Source organism: Ophidiomyces ophidiicola (genome assembly GCF_022830035.1).
Source record: "Ophidiomyces ophidiicola strain CBS 122913 chromosome Unknown scaffold_7, whole genome shotgun sequence".
NCBI classification, from domain to species: Eukaryota; Fungi; Ascomycota; class Eurotiomycetes; order Onygenales; family Onygenaceae; genus Ophidiomyces; species Ophidiomyces ophidiicola.
This window is the reverse complement of record NW_026054647.1, coordinates 703,633-728,144: the sequence shown is the minus strand read 5'-3', so window position 1 is coordinate 728,144 and position 24,512 is coordinate 703,633. Positions and strand designations below refer to the sequence as shown.

At 49.2% G+C, this 24,512-nt stretch overlaps 7 protein-coding genes across 7 annotated transcripts; 4 read left to right on the top strand and 3 right to left on the bottom strand.

Moving 5' to 3' along the window:
- Positions 1 to 4,437: 4,437 nt before the first annotated feature.
- GPA2_2 (Guanine nucleotide-binding protein alpha-2 subunit) lies at positions 4,438 to 4,994 on the top strand (the record flags this gene model as incomplete). Its single annotated transcript, XM_049251724.1, has 2 exons — positions 4,438 to 4,567; positions 4,648 to 4,994. The coding sequence occupies 2 exons, from the start codon at positions 4,438 to 4,440 to the stop codon at positions 4,992 to 4,994; spliced, it is 477 nt and encodes a 158-aa protein (XP_049109529.1).
- A 164-nt stretch (positions 4,995 to 5,158) lies between these two features.
- On the top strand, positions 5,159 to 5,816 carry GPA2_1 (Guanine nucleotide-binding protein alpha-2 subunit; the record flags this gene model as incomplete). The annotated part of the gene is made up of 4 exons (XM_049251723.1): positions 5,159 to 5,178; positions 5,233 to 5,362; positions 5,423 to 5,661; positions 5,717 to 5,816. 4 exons carry the CDS (start codon positions 5,159 to 5,161, stop codon positions 5,814 to 5,816), a joined length of 489 nt encoding a protein of 162 aa, XP_049109528.1.
- A 1,637-nt stretch (positions 5,817 to 7,453) lies between these two features.
- GPH1 (Non-essential glycogen phosphorylase) lies at positions 7,454 to 10,502 on the top strand (the record flags this gene model as incomplete). The annotated part of the gene is made up of 8 exons (XM_049251722.1): positions 7,454 to 7,626; positions 7,683 to 7,695; positions 7,757 to 7,792; positions 7,854 to 7,915; positions 7,969 to 8,072; positions 8,133 to 8,210; positions 8,265 to 10,030; positions 10,089 to 10,502. The coding sequence occupies 8 exons, from the start codon at positions 7,454 to 7,456 to the stop codon at positions 10,500 to 10,502; spliced, it is 2,646 nt and encodes an 881-aa protein (XP_049109527.1).
- A 336-nt stretch (positions 10,503 to 10,838) lies between these two features.
- On the bottom strand, positions 10,839 to 13,159 carry PXA2 (ATP-binding cassette long-chain fatty acid transporter pxa2; the record flags this gene model as incomplete). Its single annotated transcript, XM_049251721.1, has 4 exons — positions 10,839 to 10,917; positions 10,977 to 11,874; positions 11,936 to 12,572; positions 12,641 to 13,159. The coding sequence occupies 4 exons, from the start codon at positions 13,157 to 13,159 to the stop codon at positions 10,839 to 10,841; spliced, it is 2,133 nt and encodes a 710-aa protein (XP_049109526.1).
- A 1,077-nt stretch (positions 13,160 to 14,236) lies between these two features.
- On the top strand, positions 14,237 to 16,225 carry LOZ57_002657 (uncharacterized protein; the record flags this gene model as incomplete). Its single annotated transcript, XM_049251720.1, has 4 exons — positions 14,237 to 14,287; positions 14,353 to 14,729; positions 14,780 to 15,557; positions 15,680 to 16,225. The coding sequence occupies 4 exons, from the start codon at positions 14,237 to 14,239 to the stop codon at positions 16,223 to 16,225; spliced, it is 1,752 nt and encodes a 583-aa protein (XP_049109525.1).
- Positions 16,226 to 16,780: 555 nt separating this feature from the next.
- On the bottom strand, positions 16,781 to 20,517 carry MHP1 (Microtubules assembly and stabilization protein; the record flags this gene model as incomplete). Its single annotated transcript, XM_049251719.1, has 3 exons — positions 16,781 to 17,409; positions 17,466 to 20,336; positions 20,466 to 20,517. 3 exons carry the CDS (start codon positions 20,515 to 20,517, stop codon positions 16,781 to 16,783), a joined length of 3,552 nt encoding a protein of 1,183 aa, XP_049109524.1.
- Positions 20,518 to 23,242: 2,725 nt separating this feature from the next.
- RPL5 (60S ribosomal protein L5) lies at positions 23,243 to 24,353 on the bottom strand (the record flags this gene model as incomplete). Its single annotated transcript, XM_049251718.1, has 3 exons — positions 23,243 to 24,101; positions 24,174 to 24,211; positions 24,351 to 24,353. The coding sequence occupies 3 exons, from the start codon at positions 24,351 to 24,353 to the stop codon at positions 23,243 to 23,245; spliced, it is 900 nt and encodes a 299-aa protein (XP_049109523.1).
- Between the last annotated feature and the right edge of the window lie 159 nt (positions 24,354 to 24,512).

Sequence of the window (24,512 nt, the reverse complement as noted above, 5' to 3'; positions counted from 1 at the left end):
GCCGCCATTCATATCCGAGTCAGTCATATGCCGTGCCCGTTCCTGTTTCCACTACTGCCCGAAAAACTTGATTTCAATCCGCTTTGTTTAAGACGGGGAATATGCCCTCACTTCGGGAAGAAGTTCGAATTGGGCCGGGTCCATGGTCGAATAATGCTTAAACATGCCTTATGCAGAGACACATCAGCATCTTACTGGTCGAAGGATCGGCCGGTGCCGGGGCGGCTGACGACTGAAATCCCTACCCAGGCGTTCAGTGGTTGGCAGGGATCGTCCACGGCCCCATCTACGGCTTCATGGCTGAACAATAATGTTCATCTGGGTGCCTGTACTCCGTATGCTCTGTCTCTTGGTTGTGCATTGTGTGTACCTCACACAATAGCTTCGTTTTCTCGCACTATATAGTTATAGGTGAAAAACGAATAGACGCGCCAATCTCGACAGCTTCAAGTCGCAGTATCTCCCTCTTGGTAGACTACTGTGGCAACGCAAGATACAGATGATATTGGTTCTACCCGTGATCCATTGTTGGCCTAGGATACCCGGGGAAAATTTTTACCTTCTTCCTAAGTAAAAATGAGACTGAACTTAGAGCCCAATCCTTTGTTAGGGTTAGAAGAACAGTGCATCGATGATGAGATATACCTCCTGCAATAATGTTCCGTTTGCCAAATTAAGGCAAACAGACAAGACGTTCCGTAACTGGAGTATATGCAGCTTCCCCTCACGTGGGTATGTGTCTACAAAGATACGAATACGTATTACAATGGCCAGAACCCCAGGCATCTACTATTGACCTAGTAGCAGATCATATTGATTCTCAAGGAGAGCGAAGATCAGGGGAATAAGATTCAGGCCAGAACACTACTGGTGTCACCAAGAAAGCTGAAGGAATAATGTATGCCAACGTTAGTGGTATTAACACGGTAGTTCTAGCCCTGGCAGGATTCGCCCCTGCAGCAAAATCTACAGTGCACTCCGTACCAAGAGCAAAATGAAAATTACAAGTGCAAAAAAGAGACGTTTTCACACACCTACCTCTTAGAATGGCAATGCTGGGTACTGCTGACTCGGACCATACTGACTTTGCTACCAACGACGGGAGGATCAGGATGAAGGCATCCAGGGGCCTGCGAAACCACTCTCTCGGTATCATGCCACCGGGATCATGTGTTTTCTGCACCATCTGTGTCAGGGAACTGATTGTCTAGAGAAGATCGGGGGCATTTTCACGGCCCATGCTCCGAGTGACTAAGTCCACCCGGCTCTAGCGTTACCGCTGCTAGTCCAATAAATGTCCGCAGCAAAGCTGCCGCTGCAGGGTTTGCAGAGGCTTCATAGGGCTGGAACCGTGCAGGCTGGCGAGACACTCCTGTTCATCCCCATTACGTCACCATATGTGCGTGACGCAAACCGTCTAGGTCTGGCGGCTTAGTTCTTGAATGTATAAACACAAGATCTTTGGGAAACCGCTAAAATGCTGGCTTTCTCTCCGCCTAGAAACCCAGGAGATTGTCTGCTGGATTTGTGGTACGATCCTACGACGAAACCATGCCCAGCTTAAACCTCTGAAATATCACTCAAAAGGGGTATGTCCTATACCGATCTAATCGAGCTATAAGACGTTCTATAAGTGTTGTGCAGAGGGCTCGATTCAACCCGGAATTGCGCCCGACTGCCACGCAGGTTTTGCAATTGCAAGATCCTTCGTTCAATGCCGTGGCTGACGAATACTGCTCTTGATGTTTGACAATTGATAGCAAAATATTCGGCGCCCTTCACAAATGTGGCATCTTTGCGACGCAGAATCCTTTTAGTGTGGAGCTGATCTAGTGTTGATGTTGATATATGAAATACGGAGTACGGAATAGTTGGATGGGTGACCACCAGCAAATTCCGGCTGTTGCATGTGATTTATTTTTCCTTTTTTCAACAAATCAGGGATTCATTTGAACTAGTAAAAATTCAATGGCATATTCGCTGTCTAATATGAGCTAGGTAACAACGCATGGCGGGTATTTCTGCGTGTACAACAAAGGGCGTCAAGCTTCAGGATGGAATTGGGGCCACCATTCTTGGCGTGCCACGGCGGAAATTCATGATGTTGTCCCAGGACATTGGGATTGACGAGTAGCGGGGGCGGACTTGAAAGAGACAAGCAATTGTCCCGTCCGCCCAGGCGCGGGAGTCAGCACTGGCCCTGATAGGAGCTTCAAGTCTCGAGGCAACGTACGTCTTAGCTCTAGCGGAGGCCGACTATTAGGAGGTGGCTTGATGGGGAAAGAGACTTGTTTCTCACGGCGAAACAAGCAAAGACAATAATAATAATAATAATATGACTAGTGCACGGCTGAGCAGCACCGACTTCTCGTAGTATGTCGAGAGGACAGGTGCCCAGTCGGTACAACGGTAGCTAGTAGTCAAGTGTGAATGCTAGAAAGGGATAAAGACACTGCCATGCCCACCGGGCGCCATTGGCCACGGTGCTAACTAAACCGCGACGGTGGTGGTGGTGGTGGTGGTGGTGGTGGTGACAGCGAAGGAGCGGACAGACAGCCAGCCAGCGAGCACGCTCCTTCGTCACATGCAGCAGGGCCGTCAAAAACGTCAACGGCAGCACTTGCATGGCCGTGGCCGCAAACGCACAGAGCATGCGTATCGGTGGTACATACCGCGCCCGGTGGGACGCCCGTGCGACTGTCCGTGACGAGGGCTTCTGTCCACGCTGCGCGCGAACGGAGAGGCCGTGCCGGTGCGGCACGCTGCCTGTGCTGCGGCCAGCACGTTTGATGCCCAATCTTAACCAACTACTAAGAATTCTTGCGGGCGCAGGCCCAGCAGCGGAAGGATCCCCCATCAGGGCTGGACAAACACGCAAGTGGCATCCCGAACCACGGGTCGCGGGCGGTCTGTGCAGGACTCGTGGCGTGAAGCTCTAAAACGCCTTGGGTGTCGAATGCGGGTTTATATGCTACAGCCCGCGGGCGCCTTGTACGCATACCGTCAGGCGGCCGTACCGACCCGCGCGTTCTGTTCGTTAGTTACCGTACGCCGCTGCTTGATGTACCGCCGCGTACCGCATTGGCGCTGGCACCGCGGGCCGGCGGGCGTCAGCCGTCCCCCAGCAGGCGCTCTCTCCCGGGCGGGAACCTGGCGGTACAAGGACGGGGGCAGAGCAATCGTGAGCGAGCGGACAAACCCGCCACAGGCCGCCAGCGTCGCCCCAGGATTTGCGCGTACACTGCGCCGTCGCAATTCCTTCGGCGCCGTCATATTAATGATGATAACGTTATCCACGCTGTGCGGGGGAGGCAGCTCGGTGGTGGTGTAGCGGTGCTAGGGCCGGCCAGATTGCGCGCGGCGGGCACGGAGGAATGGTTATGCGGGCTCGCAGCGATGCCCAGCCAATGAAACGCCGCGGCGGGCAGGGCGAGGTCGAAACAATCATCCTCTGGCGCGAAGATCAGGGCGAAAAGGATCGCGACGGTTGCAAGCGCCAGCTCGAAACCCCAGGGTCAGGCGCCCGCGCGGGCAGCCGTCGTCGCCTCGCTCCTGCGCGATGAGCGAGCCAGCGAGCGTAGTTACGGGGCGTGACGGGACAGACGGGCGGCGTGCTGCACCGCGTGCATGCGTACGGCGTTACGTACGGTATGGCGGCTTAGTCAGGGCTGACGGATCGGCCCCCTTTTGCGCGCCGCCGCTGCTACTACTTGCGCTGCCGCCGCCGCCGCCGCCGCTTCGCTCAGCTCAGCACCTCCGCACATCCCACCTGCTGCCCGCTAGTGAGTCGCCTACCAACCTTGCTTCGTCCGCTCGCCGCTCCGCTACTACTGCTGCCTCGCCCTGCCCCGTCTGCGAGCCTCTCCCCGTCTCTCGCTCCCGCCTGCGCCCTCGCGAATCATGCCCTGAGCCTCCCGCCCCCCCGTTCCGCTGCCTTCTAGTCCGCCCTCCCCGTCTCGCTGCCCTCCGGCGCTTCCCCAAATCTCCCCGGCCCCGTCCGTCCACGCCCCCCAGCAGCTGGCTTGCCTGTCCGCCGCCGCCGCTGTTCCTCTGCTCATCGTTCACCAGCCGCTTGCGACGGGACTCTCCTCATTCTACGAATTGCTGATCGAATTGGCACCCCCCGTGCTGTGTAGCGCCGTCCTGAATCGCCGTCGTTTGATACTCCGTGTCTGGCCCCAATCGACCGTCGACCGTCCTGACCGTCCACCCACAACCCGCAGCCAACCACCTCGCGGTGCTATATCGCTAGCCTGACTCTGTGGCCTAACGCCGCCGCGGCTCGCTGCTGCTATCGACCCGGTCGCTTCTCCCTCCCGCCCCATCAACTAACGCTTTCCCATACCACTCTTTGACATCGCGACGAATTTTTTTTTTTCCCGCCCTCCGAACCGTGGGGGTTTTGCACGTTCAAGCTTTGAACTCTCCGTGGTCACGATGGGTGGGTGTCTAAGCTCGGGCCCCGGCCCAAGCTCGGGGGAACAGAAGAAACGAAGCCAGATGATTGATAAAAAGCTGGAGGAGGATTCGAAAAAACTGCGAAGGGAGTGCAAGATATTGCTTTTGGGTATGCTCTAGAGCCTGTCTAGCTGGGGACTCTTGACGAGTCCCAAGCGAATTGTGTCTGACCGCGCTGTTCTGTTACAGGTTCTGGAGAGAGTGGAAAATCGACAATCGTGAAACAAATGAAAATCATTCACCAAAACGGATATACCGTCGAGGAGCTATCCATGTGTCGCTTGACGGTCTACAAAAACCTACTGGAGTGTGCAAAATCGCTGGTGACGGCCATGTATGATTTCGACATGCTGCCGTCGAGTCCAAAAGTCCGCGATTTTATGGATTTTCTGGACGAATACAACATCGATCCTGACCCCAATATTCCTCTCGATCCTAAAATTGGCGACGCTGTGACATACCTCTGGAATGATCCTGTTGTCCCCGCCGTCCTTGACCGCCAGAACGAATTCTATCTGATGGATTCCGCACCCTAGTATGCCAAGACCTCCACCTTACCCCGATGATCTATCACTGATTGCCGATTATTAGCTTTTTTGATGAAGTCAAACGAATTGTAACACCTGAATATATACCCAACGAAGCTGATGTCCTGAGAGCGCGAACGAAGACGACAGGTATCTACGAGACGAGATTTACAATGGGCCAGCTCAGCATTCAGTACGTCCAGGCCCTAGTCTCAGACAAGTATCTTTCTGACAACTTCTTCTTTAGCATGTTCGATGTTGGCGGCCAGCGAAGTGAACGGAAGAAGTGGATTCATTGTTTCGAAAATGTAACATCAATAATATTCTGCGTTGCCTTGAGCGAGTACGATCAGGTACTCCTGGAAGAAAGCAACCAGGTATGGAGCCCACACTTCGCCTTATCCAAAACACTCTTACTCACGCTTTGAACCGTATAGAATCGAATGATGGAAAGCTTAGTCTTATTTGACTCCGTGGTCAACTCACGTTGGTTTATGCGCACTAGTATTGTTTTGTTCCTTAACAAAGTCGACCTTTTCCGGCAGAAGCTTGCCCGCTCCCCTCTCAGCCGCTACTTCCCTGATTATTCAGGGGGAAATGACATCAACCGAGCCGCAAAGTATCTTCTTTGGCGGTTCAATCAAGTCAACCGGGCGCACCTTAACCTCTATCCTCAGTAAGAGATTCCGCTCCCAGTCATGATTCCGAACCTTAAGCTAATTATCTTGCAGCTTAACCCAAGCCACCGATACCTCCAACATCAGACTCGTTTTTGCCGCCGTCAAAGAAACCATTCTACGAAACGCGCTGAAGGATTCTGGGATCTTATAAACTACTTCCGACAACCAGCATCCCTAATCTCTGAGGCTTCCCCAGCCTCGTTTCGGCCATGTTACTTTAATTTCCGTCACCATGCACCCCGTATTTCAAAACGGCACCTCAAATCAAATCTCACCCCGCCCTTTGGCCTCCATATTACAGTAGCCTTTGCTTTTTACTTACCGACGATCCCTTTATTCTTTACCATTCTCATTTGCGGCACTCAGGTTCTGGACGGCGTTATGTGGAGGGCGATAAATTGATTACATTTCCGGCGCCGTGCGGCATGAAACACGCATTCTCTTTGATATCCTGCTTGATCTGTCTATGAAATCTTCTATCTTATTTGTTTTGAAAGCTCAGTCTTGTTTTACTCTTATGTTATTGCGGTACGAGTACGCACACAGTCCCAGTTTTTTTGAGGCGATTGACTCTATACTCCTTGTTAACCACTAAATTCTCGCTATTTTGTCTTCCAATTGTTCTCTATGGTACCACCATGTAATCCTGCATCTGTCTATTATGATTGAGTTACTGGGGAGTCATTATGCGTACTCTTCAAGTCTCATCTTCCTTTTCTACATTACCTTCTTATTGGATTCCCCCGCTGTTTTGAATATCTTCCTCGATAACAGCCGTTTGCCAGGCTGTGCCATGGATGATGCAGTGACGAACTCCGTGGAATACTATTCCCCACCTCATACTCCCAGGATGTAGGGAGGACACCTGGCTGTACTCCTATTAGCTGGTGAATTATATATAGCTAGATAAACAAAAAATAATACTGCGCTGTCTCTATCCTCGCTCTCTCTGTCTCTCTTTTTTTTTCACAATGGCTTCGACCTCGATGTTGCGCGGACAGCCGCCTCGATTGCACCGGCCAAAGGGCGGCGCCGTGTCACTCGCACAGCACAACAGAAGTACTGCCTTCGCAGCGCGCATCACTTGACAGCCGCCTGAAGCCCTTACTCCGCGGCGCAGATGTCATCAGCCGGATCGTTATCGTATTATGTTCCGAGCGGGCGATCCCCGGCGAAGGTTCAAGCCTGGGATGCTTAACTCGCCTGGGCTTGCTCGCCACGACTCACTACTCACTGCTGTGTAAACTTCGTTACTAGCCGCAAACCCGCTCCTTGTCTGGCATCATGGATTGTGCCTTGGAAGCACTTGGGGCCCAGAACCCTTCGAACCCGGAGCGTCAAACCCTGTTCCGGGCCTTGTCCACATGGCCGCCACTATTGGCCCGCAGCGACGTCGATGGCGCGCTCAGGCACCGCGGGTTGATGCCATCACCAGCTCCGTCCTGGCTGTGTCACCGGAACCCCCCGAGTTAGTTAGCTAGCTAGCTAACTACATGATTGCTGCCCGCCCTCGTCTCATACCCTCTTTGTCTTTCCTCTACAACCTCCTGTACCTCTTCGACTCGACTCTATCCCGCAAGCAATTGACCCGCATCAACGTCGCCGCGAGGACCTTTGACGCTCCACACGCCTGCTGTGCAGTGAGTTTCGCCCGTCTTGGCCTTGCTCCATGAGCTCCCACCAGCACCCCTCCCCCTCCCTCTCCAAGCTTCTTCTTCCCCCCATCATCCACCCCCAGCTACTTATCAATTGAGCTCCAGAAAACTCCCCTGCCATTGATCAGGCACAATGACTTCGCCTGTGAGAGAACGCCAGCCTTCAATGGCGGCGCCAATCTCCGAGCTGCAGGGCCCTGTTGGCCCGGGCTTCAGTCGCCCAAAGCACAAGCGCACGTTCACTGGATTCGGGCCCAAAGACATCAAGAAGGTCGAGGCCAGTATTCCAGAGCCGCAGAGAGAAGCGTTAGTATCCCTGCCCGAGGATTGTGTGTTTGCACTGGTGCTGACTGGCTGTATAGATGGCGGAAAGTCGTACGTTCTTGACCTAGTATTCTTAGCTCCGGATGCTAGACGGGAAATTTACCATCTATAGGCACCTCATGGGTTTCGAACAAAAGGTGATTTCGAGGTATGTTCAATGAGGCCGAATCCATTCAATTCGAAATAGCAATGCTGACTGAATTGTATAGAGAGAAGTTGTCCGACATGTGGAAACCACGCTCGCCCGCTCTCTATTCAATTGTGATGAATCGTATGAGCTTCCATGATATGTTACTCGGACAATTGATCTAATGTCATCTTTAGAGCTGCATATTCCGGAACAGCTCTGGCCTTTCGCGACCGTCTCGTCATTGACTGGAATAAGACCCAACAGCGCCAGACCTTTGCGGATCAGAAGCGCGTATACTGTACGTGATCATACTGCTGCTCTTACAGAACTATCTTTATCTGACCTACACGTCTACTAGACCTTTCTCTCGAGTTTTTGATGGGTCGTGCCCTTGATAACGCGATGTTAAACGTCGGATTGAAGGATGTTGCGAAGGGTATTGTCTAACTACGCCACAATTGTCGATCCATGTTGCTAATTGGAAACTCAGATGGTCTTTCCGATCTTGGCTTCCGGATCGAGGACGTAATCGATCAGGAGAACGACGCTGCGTTAGGAAACGGAGGCTTGGGCCGTCTTGCTGCGTGTTTTCTCGACAGTCTGGCAACAATGAACTACCCAGCATGGGGCTACGGCCTGCGTTACCGGTATGGCATTTTCAAACAGGAGATTGTCAATGGGTACCAGATCGAAGTGCCGGACTACTGGTTGGATTTCAATCCTTGGGAATTTCCCCGTCACGATATTACAGTCGATATCCAATTCTATGGTGAAGATAAAAAGTGGCACGATGAAGATGGGAAGTTGATTCATTCCTGGGAAGGTGGTGAAATTGTTCAAGCAGTGGCCTACGATGTTCCAATCCCGGGTTATGATACGCCGACTACGAACAATCTCCGTCTCTGGTCGAGCAAAGCTGCTAGCGGTGAATTTGACTTCCAAAAATTCAATGCAGGTGACTATGAGAGTGCTGTGGCAGATCAACAACGGGCTGAAACCATTTCCGCTGTTCTCTATCCCAATGATAACCTTGATAGAGGCAAGGAGCTGCGATTAAAGCAACAATACTTCTGGTGTGCAGCTTCACTATTTGATATTGTTCGCAGATTTAAGAAAACCAAGAGGTCCTGGAGCGAGTTTCCAGACCAGGTTGCCATTCAGTTGAATGATACACACCCAACCCTTGCCATCGTTGAGCTGCAACGAATCCTAGTTGATCAGGAGGGCTTGGAGTGGGACGAAGCCTGGAGCATTGTCCAAAGCACATTTGGTTATACAAATCATACGGTTCTGCCAGAGGCGTTGGAGAAGTGGTCCGTTGATCTGATTCGACACCTCCTGCCTCGCCATCTATCCATCATCTACGACATCAACATGTCGTTCTTGCAATGGGTTGAGAGAAAGTTCCCCGAAGATCGTGATTTGTTGACCCGCGTGTCCATCATCGAGGAATCTAGCCCCAAAATGGTTCGAATGGCACATCTAGCCATCATTGGTTCTCATAAGGTCAATGGAGTTGCTGAACTTCACTCTGATCTGATTAAAACGACAATCTTCAAAGACTTCGTCCGGATTTACGGCCCTGACAAGTTCGCAAACGTGACAAACGGCATTACCCCGAGGAGATGGCTGCATCAGTCAAATCGCCACTTGTCTGATCTCATTGCTTCTAAATTGGGTGGATACCAATTCTTGAAAGATCTGACATTGCTTGACAAACTGGAGGCATATCTTGACGACAAAAAGTTCAAGACACAGTGGGCTAATGTCAAGTACGAGAATAAAGTCCGACTTGCAAAACATATCTTTGATACCACGTCGGTCAAAGTCAACCCAGCAGCACTGTTTGATATTCAAGTCAAACGTATTCACGAATACAAGAGACAGCAGCTTAACATCTTTGGTGTGATCCACCGCTATTTGAAAATCAAAGCAATGTCCCCACAGGATCGGAAGAAGGTCGTCCCACGCGTTTCAATTTTCGGTGGAAAGGCTGCTCCAGGATATTGGATGGCGAAGACGATCATACATCTCATCAACAAGGTCGGAGATGTGGTCAATAATGATCCTGAAATTGGGGACCTTTTGAAGGTCATTTTTGTCGAAGACTACAACGTCAGCAAGGCCGAAATAATCTGCCCTGCTTCCGATATCAGCGAGCACATCTCCACTGCTGGAATGGAGGCCAGTGGAACTAGTAACATGAAGTTCGTTCTCAATGGTGGGCTGATCATTGGAACTTGTGATGGCGCAAATGTGAGACCCCCTTACGCTCTTGTGGAAAAATTAGTGATACTAACACTTCCCGTCGCAGATCGAGATCACTCGCGAAGTTGGTGAACAAAACATCTTCCTCTTCGGCAATCTCGCAGAAGACGTCGACGACCTTCGCCACGCCCACGTCTACAACCCTTCAACCATGCATTTCGATGCAGACCTGCGTGCTGTCTTCGACTCGATTCGATCCGGAACCTTTGGTAGCGCAGACTCCTTTTCGGCCATCATCAACTCGATCACGGACCACGGCGATTATTACCTCGTGAGCGATGATTTCCACTCGTACATTGAGACACAGAACCTCGTCGATGAGGCATATAAGGATCAGGATGGCTGGGTGGAGAAGAGTATCCAGTGTGTTGCCAGAATGGGTTTCTTCTCCTCAGACAGGGTCATTTCTGAATATGCGGAGAGCATCTGGAACATCGAACCATTGGAGATCTCAGACTAAGCAATGAGTCCTGATAATTCAAAAGCCAAGAGGTTGTCGGATTATGAATTTCGTATGTTGTTTACGGGTTCAAATTTCGCTTTACTATAATTTACTTCTAGTATGAACAGATTGTGTTGTTTTAATGGTTGCTCTCTATCGCATTTCGTATCAATCCAATGAGAAAATTAGATTTTAGAAATGTCAAAATCGAGTATATACACACCCTAACGTGGTTGATAAGCTAATTATATGGAAGGTGGCAAACATGATACTCCACCCCCCGCCATATGCCTTTTGTCTGTACATATCTTCAGAGTACCATGCAAATAGCGAAATGACTATGCGACGCATGTATTATGCTGTAGTAAGCTCGGCGATTCTCTTCTCGATTTCCGGAACCGCACGGAGTTCCAGGTCGATCTCTTCCTTCTCGCTGTTGGTTTTATAAGTTAGTATCATTCCAAGTGAGAGAGAGGTTTTATATCGACATACTCTTCAAGTTTCAACCTTCTCTTCCAGTCCAAATCAGTAAAAACATAATGGCCTTGTCCGTCGAACTGCAAAATCTTCTTATGATATTTCCACAAACTCCGTCGATGCGAAACGGTCATCAAGGTTACTCCAAGTTTCTTTGCAGTTTCGTACATCACCTTCTCTATTTCTAGAGTAACAGAAGAAGTACACTCGTCGAGAATGGCATATTTTGGTTTATGATAAAACAAACGGGCCATGGCGATTCGCTGTTGGAGACCACCGGAAAGCACGTCGCGCCACTCTTCTTCCGCATCCCAGCCACCCGGTCTATCGACAATAGATGGGATCTCAAGGATAGTTAAAATGTCGTAGAGGTCTGAGTCTGTAACTCCTTTTTCATGCATTTCTTTTACGCCATCTGGGTAAAGTACCTGCTGGCGTAGAGTGCCCCGTGATAAGTAAGGGCGTTGTGGTATATAAAATATTTCATCAAAGGATGGTTTCTTCACGACTCCTCCATACACAGGCCATAACCCACCAAGAATTCGGAATAAAGAAGATTTTCCGCAGCCATTAGGGCCGACAATGAGAAGGTGCTCACCGGGGTGCACAGTGAATGAAAGCTTTTCAATAAGTACGTCACCATTAGGGGAAATTATCGGGACATCCGTGAATTCGATGGATTCGCTCTCGGATATTGTTCCACGTTTGCTTAAGACGGCTGCGTGGCCCTCCGTGGACGCAGAAGAAACGAGTTTCTTTTCAAATTTGCCAGCTGAGATATCATCCATAACATCAAGAAGAGAGGTGACTCGTGAGGTGTAACCAGCTAGTTGAGAGATCTCCTTGTAAGAGAACATCACACGTCCGAATGCATCGGAAGATGAAAGCAACATGCGTCGATTGACGACAAAGCCTAATGGTATAGAATTAGTAAAGGTCCCAACGACTGATATTTAGTGTATTTCTCCACTCACTCTCAGTGCGATCGCCCATAGTAGAGGAAACTTGACCGGGAATCTTGAAGAAAACAGGCACGCTGCAAAGCACCAATCCTAAAGCACCCCAAAAATATTTAATAACGAAATCTTCCATAAACCCATGGTACAGTCTCCTTCGGAGGATACGGTTAACGTGTTTTATCAAAGTGAAGTATCCCTTGTCCAACGTATCTTTCTCGGACTCGTGGCCATGATATAGGGCAATTTCCTCGCTGTAGTCGATCAATCTTGTGTGCTGGAAGCGGAATTCTCCTTCCAATTTAGCCTCATCTGCAACGTACTTTCCAAAAGGTGGTGTGAGAGCTCGCATCACATTGGCGGATAATTGAACGAGTAGTGACATGAGAAATAGCCCCTCTCCACCCACACTCTTTGAAAGCGAGTAGTTGTAAATTGCCATGTCAAGAATAGGTTTTGCGAGATTAGAGTACAATTCAGCAAGACTGTTGGAAAACCGGGCTATATCAACGGTGATAAGCTGGTCCGGGTTTTTTATTCGGTCATCAAGGGCAGATATTGTATAGAACGTCATCTTATTTAGATACTCCTCGTGGACGTATTCGGTCAATCGCTTTCTATACTGAAGTGCAAGTTGGCACTGATGATACGATAGCTGTTCCGGTCATGCCTCGAATCAGTATAAAAACCCGGATAACATTCTTCGAGATAAGAAAACAATACCATGGAATTTGTAAATGTGGCCGGGACTGCCACCATCATCCACCAAACCAAACCTAATAAGAACTCCCGTCCCCTCCCTCTGACTAGGCTGCTGACCAGCTTTCCATCGAGCTCTGCCACATACAAACTCAGTAAAGTGCGAAGCACAAGGAAGATAGAATGGCTTAGTAACAGCCTAAACTCTTTGGTCTTCCATCCCGGTATCACAATTCTGAGCAGACGCGCCAAGTTTCTAAAAAACTCCCTATTTAGGCCGATCTTCTTGCGCGGTGAAGCATCTGCGCCCTCCGCATCACCATTATCAAACTTTCGCGTCCCGGGTCGCGCCCTCTTCTCCGCTTGCTGTGATGCTTTTTGTTCCGAAATTGAATTATGAATGCGTTTGACGAGTGCAAGAAAAAGAGTCAGGTAAACGCCTCGGGATATCGTTTTGCGATGCTTGAGGTATTGGCTAGCCAGCTGCGAGGCAAGTCTCCCAATTGCTCGCTCCGCAAGCAGAGGTTTGGTTTGTAAAACCATAGTGCCTGAGCAAACGACGGGGGTACCCGGACTTGAAAGAATGCAAGTAGCCAGCCAGTCTGCAGACTCACCCAGCCGGCGCCTTCATTGTCGTTGTCGAAGAGAGTTGAAGTCCTTTCCTTCGGATTACATGTGACGGCGGCCCGCTTGCCTCTCTAGGGTCCAGCCGCGGATGCTGCTTATGTAATAACAAACTAAGTAACTAGTCAACTGCCAATCTTGGCATATTTGGCAAGTTATTTTTGCTTACTGTAATGACTTCTTCCAACATTAGACAATCCATCATTGTCTTGGTTGCTTTGACAATCAGGGCAAATATCTTTCTGCAAATTGGAAATACCCAATCAATTTGCCATGTAAGAGAGTTTTCTCCTTATCTGAGGCTGCTAGCTTTAAGGCGATGCCAGTGACAACCTCCATACCTGACAAATCTCAGAACTAATATCGGTTCTTGAAGAAGAGAACAATGGTACTCTCATCCTTAGGATGATGTGTATATTTCAGAAAGTCCTGTACGGAGTATATTTTTATGTATGAAGGATGTTTCTCTTCGTCTCGACAAAGAAGCGAAGGAGTTTTCAACTATAAGCAAACTGGCAACCCCTTCGCTTCTTTGTCATGTTCAACCTTGTTTCTTGTTCTTCCGTATTCAGCTTTCTCTGTGAGATCAACAGGGCCCCCTTTGTGAAAGTGGCATCCCTCTAGACAAACATTTAGAATCAGTCAAAATGATTGCTATTGCCTCCAATACCCTGGAGGATTTGGGGGTACATATACTCGGTTTCCCAAATCTGGACATGATAGGAGGCGGTGTTCCTGCTATGCCAAAAATATTGCGTATATATACACGTATGAATATTCATACAATGCATACTGGAATAAGGTCTCGTGTTGTCGTGGAGTTTTCCGCTCTTGCTTGCAAGAATGTTGTCCACTAATAGAAGGCTGGAATTTATATATTCGCTCAAAGCTCGCCAGGCACTCTCTTCTACTACTTTTTGAATCATCCTTTGCATTCGAGATTTTATCGTTTGATTCTTTATTTGGCCCATCACTCGCTGAGTGATCTCCGTCAACATGCCATTTCCGAATATACCAATCGAGCTCTTTGAAAATGTCCTGAGTTATGTATGTTGATCCTTGCCACGGCTCTTCGCATTTTTGGGTTCCATTAACCAGGCTCGATTCCATAGCTTGCACAGCCCGATCTCTTTGCCTTGAGCCAAGTATCCAAAGGTTTCAACGGTGCTATGGTTCCCCGATTATACTCTCACATGATCCTCAAGGTTGACTTGATGAACTTCGCGCCTGTGAGGGATAGCATGCCCAATTACGAAATCTGGCTCGAAGCTCTTCAAGGCCTGGTATCCAATACCCAAAACCAGTGCCACTGGATCCAAAAGCTCACCATTTGTGGTGAATGCACGTTTGGGGAGAATAAAGCAAATGACCTTGGCCCCTATGCCAACTTTGTTTCCCGGTCTACCGGTATTCAAGGTCCTGTGCCTGTCCTCGTGAATAATGTGCTGGGGGTAGCCGTACGGCAGATGGCCAATCTTACCGAACTGGAGTCAGTGAGCCTCCTATATGATAAAGTAGCAGGTACTAACATGATCAAAGATGGCTTTCGGGGTTCCGGCCATCCGACAGCCTTTTTAATGCTTTGCTTTCTCTTCCTCTGACGTCCATTTCCTTCAATGCCGGGCTGATGTTATGTCGCTATAAGCTTAGCTCTCTGTTTAAGCGCGCACCATTTGACTTTCGCGGGGCCAATTTAAGTAAGCTCCAGTCTCTTCATTTTTTCAACATCCATGATCTAGACAGTATAGACACTATTTGTCGCGTTATTCTTTCAGTACGTTACCAACTGAAAGAGCTGAGCCTCCACTTTAGTCGGCCGCTCCCCATGGATGAAACGTTTGAGACTCCTATAGCTGATATTTTACCGCCCTTGCTTCGTGAGCTTCTTGAAAGTGGGCAACCGTTACGGCTTCAACACTTGGGTATATATGGATGTGGTGAAACAGACCTTGCATCCTTATTTCAGGCTATTGATTTCTCCACCATTCAAAGCTTTAGCTTTGTGGCTGGTTCACCGGTCAACTTATATTTGTGGGATAATTTGCGGAGCCGTAGGGTCGCACTCACGACTCTCATGACTGATCAGCCAGGCGAAGGGATATATCATTATTTGCAATCTTTTGGGGGTATGAGGCGATTGTTTCTTCAGTATCTTTCTGCAGATCTTAGAGTATCCCAGCTCTGTGTGCAGCATTGGCACACGCTTCGAACCCTTTTCTTACCTCCTGGCAATCAAACAATGCACAATGTTCAAGCAGCTGCTAGTAGTTGTCCTAACTTGGAAGAACTTGGGTTAGTTGCATACTCAGATCACTTGGTAAGTGCCGCCTGTTCTATTCATTTCCTTCTAGTGACTGGTCGCACAAAAGCTACGATCAGAAAAGCAGGCATCATCTCCCCCTATGTCATATCAAGCTCGCTGACATTTTTACTCTTTAGTACGAGCTTTTTGAAATCCTTGAAACCTGCCATAAATTGAAGTCATTGTTCATATATAACAACTTTAAAGACCCGGATCAGCGAGAGCTCGGCCCCTTGCTTTCCCCCAAAGCCTTCATTAAGAAATTTGTGGAATACTTTGCTCGCGCACCACGCCGGAGGAAGCGTGGGTTCTTTTCTACCTTCTACCATGGCCTTGAGAAGATCACTTTCCATGACGCCTTATGGGTCATGATGCCGACGAACGAAGAGATTGTGAAGGGGTCGCTTTATGACTACATAAGCCACCAACATCACCCTAAGCATCTCAAACCACATGACACACATGTCATTACCGCCATTCATGGTACCAATCATGGGGTGCTTGCTGAAGCTAGGGGTAGAGGTGTGAATCGCTTGCCAGTTCGAGTGTCATGGGACAGATATAGGGACAACGAGACCATAAAGCGGCTTATCGACTATCTCATCGATAGAAACCCCGGGAGAAATCTCTATCCTTACGTTTCGACCAACCTGCTTGTGGAGCCGCGGCTGAGATATCTTTAAGCCGGCGCAAGACCCAGATGACCTGGGGAAGCAAGAGAGAGTTGAGTGCTGTACTTGTGGTGGATCAGGCCTGGACTATATATATATATATATATATGGAGAACAGCAGATACCTTCAAAAGACTTGGATAAAGGACTTTGGGGGTGTGTTAGGCTGAATGCTCGTGCTTCCACAGCCTTTCCTAGGGGACTTTAAGGCTTGGTGGTAGGCAGAGCCGGTGTTGGTCTGTTAAAATAATAATACAGATATGGATTGTATGAGTGTGAATAAGGATTGTAAGTTATATGGTATCAAAGCACTAAACTTGCTAAATGGAGAAAAAACATGAAATCATGATCATACATCAAATATATACAAAAGTGTCCCTGGCTATGTGCACCTATATATACTGATCCAAAAGTAGAAATGCACAAAGACAATAATCAACGTCATAAAGCACATAGAAACTTGAACAGTGCTCATCCTATATAGATTGGAACTAATTCCAAAGTTTATACAATGGTATAAAACAAAATTGAAAATTCCATCCTCGTTATGAAGAACACAACAACAGTTTACCTAGGGCTTCTGAGGCCAGCATTAATCAATGCAACAATTTGGCTATCCTTAAACTCTGCCAGGGCTTCGGGGTCATGCTTCTGCAATTCCACTAGATCTTCAAGGCTGGAAGTGCCCATCTGTTCCAGAATTTCGTTGGTCTCCAAGGCATCTTGGTATTCTCCACTGTGTAACTCTGAATCGGATTCGCTGCTGCGAAGCCGTTCGAGTTTCCTCCGTAACTCGGCGATATTAGGCGGGGATTGTGAAACACCCCCATCGCCGTTATCAAGTTCTGACTGGAAAATATCGTGGCCAAGTCGCTGCCCGAGCCGAAGGACTCGGCCTTCCTCTGAAGTCAGAGCACGAGAGTGAAGTGACGTATTCGAACTTGTCCGCGATAAGCGAACAGCATATCTGTCAACCTCGTCATCCTCTAAACGGCCGTTCTCTGAGCTCAGGCCTCTGTCCGCATGTTCGTCAACGTCGGAGCTCTTGTCTTGGTCGATAGAGGGATTGGAGCACTCCATAGCCGAATTAGCATCCATGGTAGAGTCGGGTTCGGCAGGAAGACGAGTATCGGGAAATTCATCCTCGAATCGCTGGATCATCCTTTGTAATGTGATGTCCAGGAATTGCAATCGTCCTAGTGATACTAGTTAGAACTCACTTCAGCAGCAGGCAATAGAACAGTATACTCACGATAATTAACATCATTGCCAGCCTTGTCCTCACGAACAAGAGCTGGCTGTAGTCGCACGCGTATCCTTCTCGCTGCATTGAGCAAGTTCTTGGACATATCCCGTGACTTTCTATTTACCGGGACGTGACTAACTCGTCTGAGCGGAGTGGACGTGCCGCTATGTATAGGTGATTGGTCGCCTGCAGTATCAGTCCCACCGTAATCTCTGTTGCCTAGGCAGACCCCCAGTGCTTTAACGACACCAGTACCTCCGATCACATAGTCTTCATCTGGTGCTAGCGTTCCGTCATCAACGGCAATGCTTTCATCGTCATCTGCGGGGCCGACAAGATGGGCGAGAATATCGGGAATAGGAACAATGTCTTTCTCAGAAGTTTGGCCATCCGCTGGGCTTGACAGTTGCTCGGCAAGCTCTCCTCGTTCAAGGTTGCGGAGGGAATATGCAACTATTTGCGATGCTAGAGCTTTGACTATTTCGTTATTATCAACGGTGGGCACGTCGATATCCACTGCAATGAGAGTCTTCGACACTCGAACGGCGGCCATAAACGAAGCATAGAGCGCACAGGCTTCTTCTTGAGTAGCTGCATCCTTAGCTGCAGCCAGGGTCTGAATGGCCGTGTTCTCAAGAATACTGATGTGACAAAGTTTTGGGCAATCCGGTAAAATTTCAGCCAAAGCAATAGCCTTTTCAGAAGTAAGTTCGACATCCGCAAGGTGCACCCGTCTCAACTCTGGAAATTTTGGTAGATAGCGGCGTAAAATGCTAAGAGAATCGGGCTGAACGGTAAAGAGGCTGGGGTTATGAGAAAGGTCAATGAATCGGAAATTGGGCAGCCCTATCAGGGCCTGGAACAAGTCACAAAGTGATTTAGGGACAAGCGCACAATCCGCCAGACTAAGAGCGGTGAGGGGAGATGTTTTCTGAAAAGCTGAGATGAGTAGGTCTATGTGTTCGTTCAAGTCATTACCGCCCAGGTCTAGGCCTTCACAGACACCTGCGTTGAAGTACTGCATGACGTGTTCAAGGCCTTCTCTGGTTAGGTTGTTGTTTGCAAGGCCAAATCTCCGTAATTTGATCAACTGTGCCGCAGTGCAAATCTTCTCGACGTCTTCAGTAGAGGGGTTACATTCACTCAGAACCAATTCTTCTAGGCGGCTTCCTGCAAGTCGTTTTGCCAGAGCATTGGAAAACAAGGTCGTGACATTCGCAGCTGGGCTGGCAGATTTTACCATAGATGATGGACTGTTTGTTGGTGGAGGGGGTGAAGGAAATGATATTCCTGAGAGATCGATAGCCTTGAGAGAACGCGACATGTGGATAAAAAGGCTGATGTATCGCCAGCCTTCCGGTCCGATTTTTGGATTATCTTTCAGTGATAATTTTTCAATGGCACCATATCTTTCTGCTTTCCCAAGTTTGTTCACACCCTTTCTTCTGGAGTTCCTTGCCAATCTGGCGGCTTCAACAGACTTTGTAGAGAGCAAGCCAGCGAGAATAACACGAACGCCTTCGTCACTTAACCCGCAGTTTTGTAATATTAGTTTCCGAACGGGAACGATTGCAAGCCAATCACTAAAGGTTACGATGTCTTGGAAAGACATTGTGAACCCAGTAAGGTCGAGGACACCGACGGTGCCTGGAGACTCTGCAAGTGCTGAGGACGGCGATGATATTTGTTCAACAAGCTTCTTGAGTATACCGGTTTCTCGTAACTGACAACATCTTCGATATATCCTTACGGGGTCTGTTGTTGGCTGATCCTGGCCTCGTTGAAAACGGTGAGGTGAGGGTGACTGGCTCGAGTCGTCAAGGTCCAGACGGAGAGGAACACTGCCATTCTCTTCAGCCAATCTCCGTCTCCGTTCCTTTCGCTCTTTTCGTTCTTCCTCAGATTTCTTTTTCTTTTCTTGTTTTCGCGTCGTTTCTTTGGCTGGGGGTTTATTTCCATTTATCGTCGGCGAATCCTGAGGTGGCGCATTGTCGGCGATTCCCGTCAAGGATGGGGATGACGGAGCATGATTCGCGGCTTTGAGAGAAGCAGCCTCCGATCTTTCGGCTGCCTTGAGATCCTGGTTTTCCCTAGCCTTGTTTTTCTCGATATTGTTCGGTTCGCCTTTATTTGACTTCGCGTCATCATCATCAGAAGACCGACGCGATACTCCGGCAATCTCAACGTCCACACAGAACGCAACGCGACGAAGCTTTGCCTGGTTCAGCTCTGGAATTTGGCACCTGTCCCGACTGTGATCTACATTCATAACACGGCGTTGACAGATGCCTCCTCCATGGGGTGCTGTGCGGCCCAATCCTCCACCGCCCGATGCCAATTTTCGAAACGCAGCGTGAAGGAAAGACGAATTCTTAGGCGAGTGGGAGCCAAATGCGCCTGAATGGCCGTCCTTTTCGCTATCTTTTGGAGAAAATGCGGCACCAAACGGGTTCAAAAGCTCGGTGCGAGGAGCTTGTGGCTGTGCCTTTGCGGTGCTGGCCGACTCCTTTGCTGGACCAGGGGAGGGAGGTGTCGAACCTGAGCTAAACTTGGAGCTCAAGTTGGAGATCCAGGAGTTTCTTCTGCTAGAGGGTCCAGGTTTGGGGCTTGGAGATTTGGTGGACGGCGAAATCGATGGGGAGGGCTGAGAAGGAGTGTGTTTGACTTCATCTGACACTGAAGCATCTTTCTTTGCCTTCGCAGTCTGACGACCAGGTGCAGCTACAGTCTGTGAGGCCGTAGTGGAAGCTGCGCGGTCCCTTTTGTCAGGTTTCTGAGGGGGCTTTGGCTTTCCTTCGGGTATCGGGCAGTCTGGGGCAGCGGCAGGTGGTTCATGGCTGATTTTGGAGGGGGCAGATTTGGTCCGGACGAGATTATCTAAAGAGAAAAAAAGCTCCGAATTAGCATTTTGAATGGGCGGTTTAAACATCGGGGAGGAAAAGAGGAACTCAAGATGATCCCAGCCCACATGACTCCAGGAATTTTTTTTTTTTCGGACACACGTACCTTTCTGAGAATGATGCAACCAGCTCACATCTACCGTGTCTGCGCCCTCCATTTTCGCATTCATTGATGGCAGCTAGTCTATGGAGGCGCGTGGGATGTTTATTTCAACAAAAGCGGCGAGGCGACGAAGGCAAAAGAAAGGACGGACAGAACAGACAGCGACTCCGCGTATGACTGTGCTCCGAGGAGGTATAACTGGTCGTCGAGGGCGTCTTGCGATATCAAGGGCTCAGGCTGGGTGCGAATTCGCCATCAGGAGACGAGGAGCGCAACTGTCCATGGCAAGTCACGTACGGTGGCACTGCAGAGCATTATGTTGAGCGCGAGGGCATTTTCTGGAAAAAGAAGAAACGTTGCCTGGGAGCCGTGTCGGTCAAGAGGAAAAACTCAGTGGCTGCGGTGAGATGGAAAGCGAGAGGAGCTGCACACAGAAGAGGCTATTAGTTACGGGAGTCGCTTCGCCAGCCAAAAGGAAGCGTTGAAGCTTCAGCCAGGGCTCGTTTTAGGCCCGCGGCAGGTCAGGCTCGATGAACAACGTCTGGCTCCCCGGTTGGCGGATTTTCTTCGAGCCTGTGCGAACCATGGACTGGCGGCGCGTTGTTTTCTGGACCCTTTTTTTTTTCTTTCTTCTGTGCTGGAGACGGCCGGCTCACGAACCAGTTGGAGCGTTGAGGCGGGCGTGGCCGGGATGACGAAAACCACCAGTCAAACTTGGCGCCCGCGATCAGCCTTGCGCACGCCAGCAGCTGTCTGGAGGCAGAGTTTCGCTCCCTACCGCTAGTTACGCTACTAAGCTCAGCTTGCCTTTGAGCTCCTGTCTGGCCTCCAGCCCCCTCTCATTTCCATGTCTTGTTTTCTTCTTCCCCGGATTTTTGCATGCACCGGACCGGCGGAACAATATTATTCCGGGTGATTACATATCCGCAGTACGCGTATTTTACGCGCTAGCTCTATTTAGGATTAGGCGATACCTTCCGTTCTAGCATACCGCGCATTACGCCGTATTTCGGCCGCCGAAACCTGTCGGACACACTATGCCGGTCTTTCATCGCCGGTAAATTACCGCGCTATTTCAGCTGGGAGGGGCCAGTGGTGCGTTTTTTGCTTCGGCGATGGCTCAACTTCCCGTGTCAGGAGCCATCTGGGCGCCTATGCATGTCTGCTGCAGCCTATGAAAGGAATGACCAAGAACGACCACTAGCATGGCATCCACTTCCTACAGTGACTATATGGCTAGGTATAGAGTACCCCGGGCCTCAAGCATAATATCGACGTCAGAGGAAAGGTCCTTATGACCGCTGTTTAAAGGAGGCAAGAGCTTCTACTATCTGCTTCCTTGCATCTCGGCGCACTTTGCTCAATATAAATGTTGCAGCCTCTCCTGCAGATGATGATGCTACCCCAGGTTGCACTAACTATGTGTGATGCTGGCATTGCCTTTTGGATTATCCCTTGAAATGAATTGCTTCCTAGAGCAAACTGTTGATACCACAGCTTTCTCTTTTTTTCAAAGGCGATACTTGCAACGCTGCCCTACCTATTCTTGAAGATGGTAGGCAGATTTCAATATTCTTCCACGAAGAATATTATCTGAACAATGGGTGTTGTGCCTGCTGGAACTGCACTGTAACATGCTTTATATTCTGCCTACTGCAGAATCCTAGATGTCGATGCTATTCTAGATGCCGATTAACAGCCTCTAGCACCATCAAAAAACTAGAATTTTTGATTTGTCAAATGGAAAGCTTTATTTTCCCCTGCCCTTTGATTTTGTAATGCTGACATGCTACCTGTTGACCAGAGGGTAATCATAGCTTATAGGTATCTTGATTGCCGTCTTGAGACTTTACATACTGTCTAGTATGGGCCTCTACTAGCATCTACTTACTTTCCTACCCAGATGTTACGAAGCAGGCCATCAACTATTCACAATCTGAGCACACACAGCCCCTCGACGTGGCAGTTTCCATACTTTTGGTACTAGTACATGATCTGCAAAAGGAAAGTGAACAAACCTGGGCAAAATATGAAAACAATGTAATGTAAAGGTCCTGAATTCAAGTAGCTCTTCACTGATGTATCTCTTTGAAAGATTTTGTCATATATCATAAGGAACCACTCTCATTCTACCTCTTAGCATAAGTCTAACTAAAAAATGGATACTGTATTTGACCCCCGAGATAATAATTCTGCGTCTTTTTGGTTCACGACAGTTTGCACTTTTTCTATTATTGATGGAATGCCAATAATTGTGGTCGAGAGTTCTTGTTCAGGTCGTTAAACTCAGAAATGTAGACTCCAACCTCCAGAACGAGTAATCTGTTTTGGGTGTTGCACCGTACGGAAAACGTACCAAGAGGACTGTTTTACATGCAAGACGGCATATAGCGCCGGAAGCCCACCCCAGGGTAATGCCAGCTTCTGAGGTCAGGAGACGACTCCACACGAGGGCCACATGCCTGGAAAGAAGCGGTGAGGGGAAACTGGAAACGTTTGATCGAAGGTTACCAATGTAGTGCGTGAGGGGGATTGGGTAAAAGAAATTTGATTGTTGGTGGTAGACAAATGACATGATGGCTTTCTTGCTTGAGTGGGCCATAATGGCTCTGCAGAATGGAAAATATCATCACATTATTCATTCCCCTGAGACCCAGAACCCATGGCTCAAACTCCGTTTAAACAATACATAGCCCATCAAGCCACTACCGGCGGAAACACGCCAAATAACTGCAAAGTCTCCTTTTATTCGTTTTTTGTTCTTCAGGCAGTCAACTCCCTTATGCCAATTCCCGAATCTTCTCCTGGACGCGAACTCTCCTTTCGTCACGAGTCAGCTTCTTGGCCCGGTATTTGAGACTCTCGGCCTTCCATTCTTCCTTGCTCTTCTGGGGGCCGGCCTCATCGTCCTTCTTGAAGGGATCCTCACGGATGGCCTTGTGAGCCTCGGTATACATGTCCTCGAGCTCACCAGCCTCGAACTCGTTGTCAAGGTATTTCTGAAATTGACCCTTGTAGCGCTCCTCGTCGTCATCAGCAAGACCCTCCATGTACTCTGCAACGTGTCCACCGAAAATGTATTTGCGGAGAACCTCAGCGTCAAGTTCCTTGGTTTCGATGTCATAGCCAGGGAAGCGGTTTTCGGAGTGAGGAACGAAGATACCACCATCCGAAGCACCCTTCATGGCGGCGAAGACACGAGCACCGGTCGAAGTGCGGTGCAGACCAACATCGAGGAAGGCCTTGAATGGGCGACGAGTGCCGTCGTCAGTCTCAGCAGCCTCGGTGAGAGTGAACTCGCCCTCTGGCTCCTCAACACCGACGAAGTCCTCATCCAGACCGAGCTTCTTCAAGGTGCGGCGGGCGAGGAGGAGACCGGTAGCGTAAGCAGCAGACCAGTTGGTAAGACCATTCTTGATGCCGTAGCGCTTGAGCTCATGGGCGTAGGCTGCGCAGACGACCTTGTCACCCTCGATTTCGGAGGTGACGATCTGGGTGATGATGTCACGGTTGGTGAAGCGAACGACGAGCCGGTACTTGGGCGAGTTGTACTTGTTTTTCGCCTGGGTGATCAATCGCTTACGGGCATAGTAATCGGTTTTACCCTGTCGGCGACGCTTGAACTTGGTTTGGTAACGGCTAACAAAGATTGCACATCAGTATCGCGTGCCCAAGCCGTAACATCTGAAAAGGAAAAACAATTGTACTCACCTGTAGTAAGCGCTGTTCTTGACAAGCTTTGTGAAAGGCTAGAGAACAGAAACCCCCGAGTCAGCAATTTGCGCTTCAGATCATTTCTTCATCACTCCGAAGCATCTTGCAAAAACTCGCTGCCCCGCAGCACGGTGAATAGTAAAGTAAATGCCATAGCAGGCAATTTCAACTTACCATCTTGCCGGACGTATGCTACCCGTTAAATTGGCAAAATTTCGTTCGGGGTGGTCGACTGATGAGAAAAGGAAAAAGAGTTGTTGAGCCGGGAGAATTGGCGATGCTTTTGTGGGCATCTTCGCTAAATCAGCCAAAGCCAAAGTCAACACTGGGGTCGGC